Source organism: Orycteropus afer, unplaced genomic scaffold (genome assembly GCF_000298275.1).
Source record: "Orycteropus afer afer isolate SDZICR_OR568_19922 unplaced genomic scaffold, OryAfe1.0 scaffold00632, whole genome shotgun sequence".
NCBI classification, from domain to species: Eukaryota; Metazoa; Chordata; class Mammalia; order Tubulidentata; family Orycteropodidae; genus Orycteropus; species Orycteropus afer.
In genome coordinates, this window is record NW_006922219.1 from 788,693 (window position 1) to 794,711 (window position 6,019).

Consider the following 6,019-nt stretch of genomic DNA (forward strand, 5'->3'; position numbering starts at 1 on the left):
AACAACAACAACATATTCTTAGAAACACAAGAGTAGGTGGGCCTAACCAACATGATATACTCTTAAAGGTCTACAATTTTACCCCTAAATCTTTAACTTTTTCCATGTCTTTTCCATGACATTTCATCACTTTTAACTCTTCTATACTGTGACTTTTGAATGTCCCTCTTGGAGTGATTTTCCATCACTATTTTGCTACATGGGGATATATTTACTCACAGCAGTTTAAGGTCACATTAATAAAGTTCCATGACTTCACTGTTCTTGACATCTTCTTTGCATCTCCACTCATTGTTTCATTCTAGGGTATCTTGTTGTTGTTGTTATGTGCCGTCGAGTCACCCTGACTCATAGTGACCCTTCCTTGGGTTGCCGAGGCAGTATCACTACGGAAGTAGATTGCCCAAACTTCCTTCTGAGGAGCGGCTGGTGGGTTTGAACTGCCAGCCTTCTGGTTAGCAGTCAAATGCCTTAGGCACTGTGATGCTTATTTTTTCATCACACACAGTATTTTATTCATGTTTATAGCACATTTTTGCTTTATATATGGTAGAAGATCATTGTAAAAAAGAAAAGTTGTATCTATCTGACACTGAAACATCTTATTAAACATGTGAACTAATTATTTCATCAAATTTTAATCACACATAGAACAATTTCATGTGATTAAATGATGACTTCATACTTTATTTGGGAGTTTTGGTGGCATTTGACTGCTAACCTGAGGGCTGGCAGTTCAAACCTACCAGTCATTCCTGGGAAGGCAGATTGGGAAATCTACTTCCATAGTGATACCTCCTCAGAAACCCAAGGAAGGGTCGTTATGAGTCAGATCCAACTCGAAGGCAGTGAGTTTGGTCAAATAGCTAAATGAAGTATGACAAAAAACCAAACCAAACTCACTGCTGTAGTACCTCAGGTCTTAAAAGCTTGCAAGCTGCAATTTAATGCACAACAATGAGTCTTTATTGTCCTGGAGCAACAGATGAAGAAGGATAGTCAGGAATAGGAGGAAGAAATGGAATGTATGACTAATTGCCTTCATGAGCAACTACCTCCTTTGCTTTGAGACCAGAAGAACTGGGTGGTGTCTGGTTACCAGTTCTAAACATTTTGATAAAAAGATTCTATAAAGTAATCCTGATCAAAAGGGGAAATATAGAACATAATTTAAATTCTCATGAACTATAGACTTTCTGGGGTCATGGAGGTTGGATGAATCCCTGAAACTATTGCCCTTAGAGAAAGTTGAAACCAAAAATACTCTGAAGTCTTCTTAAATATTAGCTTAACTAGGAAGAAGTATCCACCTTGTACATTATCCTCTTTTAAGAACTATCTGTATGGAATTAATGTGACAAATAGCAACTCAAAAGATTAGATAGGAAAGTTAGAAGGTAGTGAGCTTACATTAATGGGGAGGAACAACTCAGAAAAGGAGGGTAAGAAGGGTTGCACAACTTGAAGAATGGAATCAATGTCACTGAATTTTACATGTAGAAACTTGAATTGATGTATGTTTTGCTGTGTGTATTCTGACAACAAGTGAAATTTTTAAAAAAGAATAACATGGGAGAGGAGATTGAGATATTTCCATGTCTGTGGAGAGTTGTCATAGGATTAACTGAGATAATACATGTGAAATGTTTTACACATCTTAGTACACAGATGAACAACACCCATGAAAGCATCAGCCAAGGAACCGATAATGTATTGCAATGGGAAAATCTGCTGCAAAAGATCTATTTAAAATGTTAAAGAGCAAAGATTACACTTTTAAGAATAAGGTGTACCTGACCTAAGCTATGGTATTTTCAATAGCTTCATATGCATATGAAAGATGGACAGATAATAAGGAAAACTGGAGAAGAATTTATATACTTGAATTCCAGTGTTGGCAAATAATACTGAAAATACCGTGGACTGCTAGAAGAAAGAACAAATCTGTCCCAGAAGAAGTAAAGCTGAAATGCTCCTTGGAAGGTAGAATGTCCAGATTTTGTCTCATACATTTTGGTCATGTTGTCAGAAGAGACCAGTCCCTGGAAAAGGATACCATATTTGGTAAGTATAGGGTCAGCCATCCTTAACAAGATGGATTGACACAGTGTCTGCAACGATGTGCTCAAGCATAGCAAAGATTTTGAGGATGGCACAGGACCAAGCAGTGTTTCTTTCTGTTGTGTAAAGGGTCACTATGAGTCGGAAGCAACTTGACAGCACCTAACAACAACATACTAGAAAACCAGTACCTAAATAGTCTATTCATATAAAAGGCATTCATATAAAAGTAATTACAAGAACAAAAGTTCAAATCTCCACAGTAATACCAAGTAGTTAGTGATTGCAAACTATCACACAGTGAAAGATTTTCATATACTTTTATGAATATAAACTGAAAATTAATGAATGTATTACCCGTATACTCACATATTTATAAATGTTTACCAAAACACCATGTGACAATTAAGTAAAAACTTATCGATTGTACCATTAAACATGTTTTTAAATAGCATCCCATTAAAAAAAAAAAGTCTGATTAGTTAATGAAGCAAAATCCAACTCCATGCTGTATTTAAGAGAAACCCCTAAAACAAACTGACTTTTTAGATTTTATTGTAATTTAAATAGAAAAATGCTAACTTTGCTGTTAAACTGGTTTAATTTATTTGCAAGATAATCATGGCATAGGACCCAAGTAAGAACACAAGACATTCATTCAGATGTGGGCAATCAGGGTAGGGTAATGTTAGTCCAATAATTAAAATCTGAATCTTCAACCTCCAGGCATTTGCTTTTAATAAGTGCTCCTGGGAGGAGATCCCTCAGCTGGGGTTTGAAGTTGGTAGCAGTGGTAGACAGAGTCTCCTGTAGCATCTCAGTCTTGGGAAATGTCAGAGACTCAATTGACAGTTGTGTTTCTTCTTTGTTTCTCTTTGTGGTGGTTAAGTTTGTGTGTCAACTTGGCTGGGCCTGGTTGAGTGGCTGGGCAGCTGAATGTAGTTATTCCCCATGGTGAGGCTGGTAATTAACTCCATAGTGGAATCTATTGGAGCAGCTGAGTAGCTGCTTTAGGGATGTAGTCTGCTTCCTATATATAAGAAGCAGCTTTGGGGAAAGGTCTTTTGACATGCTTGAATCCTGCATGTAGCCAAGTGGTTGTTCAACAGCCTGCCATGCCCTGCCAATCTGGGAACTTCACCTGGACTTAAATTAGTGTCCTGCCATGTTGTTTGGTAACATTGGGCCTGTGCCTTTTTACTTGTCAACCTTGGGCTTGTCAGCCTCAGCAGTCAGCAGTCAGCAGCTGCCTGAGTGAAGAAAAGCCCCTAGCTTCAGTGGGCCAGGAGCAGAAGGCAGAGCTGAAGCCCAAGGTCAAGGGGCTTTCACCCAGCCCCTAGAGCCTGGCACTTTGAACTTGGACTTAAAGCCTCCAAACTGTAAGAGAATAAATTCCTATTTGTTAAAGCCATCCCATTTGTGGTATATATCTGTTAGAGTGGCACTAGGTAACTAAAGCACTCTTATTGGAAGACAAAAGCCCATGGCTTTTACCTAGTTTGGTCCCTCTGGCCTTGCATGATGAGGGATTGTCCAGTTCACATTGCATCAGGATAATTTATGTTAAATATTCCTAATCAGTGGTGCACATTCAATGTGTCTAACATAGATAAAATAAGGGTTATGCCCTACCATATCACAGTAATTCAATTGTTTATGAGATAATTGCTTATAATATTAGATGTTGTTTATGGTAAAATTGTTGTGAATATTAGGTTGGCTTACAACCTAGCTTACATCTTCAAGTTGCACATTACATGATTCACACATATGAGATTTGGGATCCCTATGTCATAAGCATACATCACACTACTTAAAACAGTTGATATACTACAGAGCAAATATATTTTCAAAAACAGAGTGTCCACACTGGTGCATACTAGCTGAGTAACAGCCTTGCCTAAAACCATCATAAAAGGTAAACATAAAGTTACCTTATGAATCCAAAATTTCATGCCTAGCTACACACCCAAAAGAAATGCAACAGGAATGCAAATAGATATTTATACACTAATGTTCATTGCAGCATTATTCACAGTAATCAAAAGGTGGGAACAAACCAAATACTCATCAACAGATAAATGGATAAACAAAATGCATTGTGTTTGTAAAATGGAATATTATTTAACCATAGAGAGAAATGAAGTCAATACATGTTACAAATGGATGAACCTAGAAAAAATTATGCTGAGTGAAGTCACTCATCACAAAAGGACAAATATCATATGATGTCACCTATATAAAAGATCTACAATAGGTAAATGCATACAGACCAAAGTACATGAGTGATAACTAGGTGTGAAAGAAGGCCAAATGGGGGAGCAACTACTTAGGGGACACTGAGTTCCTGTTAGGGGTGATGAAACTTGGAAATAGATTGTGGTGATAGCCACACAACATGATGAAAGCAATTAATGTCAACTAAAAAATATTCAAATGGTTAATATTTTCTCTATTTTAACCACAATTTATATATATATCAGGAACATGACACAAAGAGCCTCTCCTAACAAAACTTTGAGAATTATGAGACAAAATGGTATTATTAAATAAATTTCATATAAACCTACTCTAATTGTTATTTCATTTCATGTCTACCATCTTTCACTTAGAACTGAACATCCTCCTCATCAGGTTACATAATGCCCCCTTCACATCCTTATTCCTAAGGGTGTAGATGAAGGGGTTGAGTGTAGGAGTCACCACTCCATAGAAGAGAGCCATGAACTTCGGCTGGTCCCTTGTGATGGAAGAAGGAGGCTGAAGGTACATGCTAATGGCTGGGCCATAAAATAAGAAAACTACAATGAGGTGGGAAGAACATGTCCCAAAGGCCTTTTTCCTTCCCTCAGAAGACTTAATCTTCAACACAGCATGTCCAATACAAGCATAGGAAGCAAGAATTAAGCAGAGTGGAACAGCTAACATAAAAATGCACACCACAGAGAGTATGAGCTCATTGGCACTCTTCTCACCACAGGCAGTCTTTATCAGAACAGGAATCTCACAAACCAAGTGATCCAGTTTGTTGAGACCACAGAGCGGCAGTTGTAATGTAACGGTGGCCTCTGAGACAGCATAGACCATTCCGCTCAGCCACACAATGGATACTAGAAGGATGCAGTTTCGCTGATTCATGATGAGGGTGTAGTGTAGAGGCCTGCAGATGGCCACATAACGATCCTAGGACATGAGAGCCAAGAGCAGACATTCTGTGCCACCCATCATGTGGAAGAAATAAAGCTGAACTGCACAGTCTGTATAGCTAATTGTCTTCATAGAGCTTCCCAGGTTAACCAGCATCTGAGGGACAATGCTTGTGGTATAACACATGTCCAAAAAGGAGAGGTTGGTGAGGAAGAAATACATGGGGCTGTGGAGCTTGGGGTCCAACTTGGACACCAGAATGATGGTGATATTTCCCATCATAGCCATTGGGTATGTTATCAGAAGAATAACAAAGAGAGGAAGTTCTAGCCAAGGACGATCAGAGAAGCCTAATAAAACAAATTCTTCAGGGTGGCTTTTGTTTATTAGTACCATTATCATCAATTTATTTCATCTGCAGTAAGAAGGGACAAAGAAAATAGAATTGTGAACAATGACACGCATGATTATGCATTGATCATCCATTCATAGAAGATGGGGTGCAGTAGCTTAGGTGGAACTAGCATAAAGCATCTGGCATCAGGGACCTAATTTCCCTTAATGGCAACACAAATTAAAGGCAGTCACTTTAAACAAACAATCTAACCATTCTGCAGGGAATTTTTTCTGCCATTTATTTAAACAGATGCCAGTAACTATTTCCTTAGGTTGTGTTGTGGATTCAATGAAAAATATTCATGAATGTGTTTTGGAAACTCCCAAGCAATGGTTTTCAATGTTGACTTGCATAAAAATCAGCTGAGAAGACTGTCAAAATACAGACTGTTGTTTCCTATATCCAGATGTCTGG

General features: G+C 38.1%; 1 protein-coding gene across 1 annotated transcript; it reads right to left on the minus strand.

The window, feature by feature from the left end:
- Positions 1-4,665: 4,665 nt before the first annotated feature.
- On the minus strand, positions 4,666-5,610 carry LOC103210619 (olfactory receptor 2B11-like). Its single transcript, XM_007956535.2, is given in 1 exon segment — positions 4,666-5,610. A coding segment is annotated over 1 exon segment (945 nt).
- Positions 5,611-6,019: the final 409 nt, after the last annotated feature.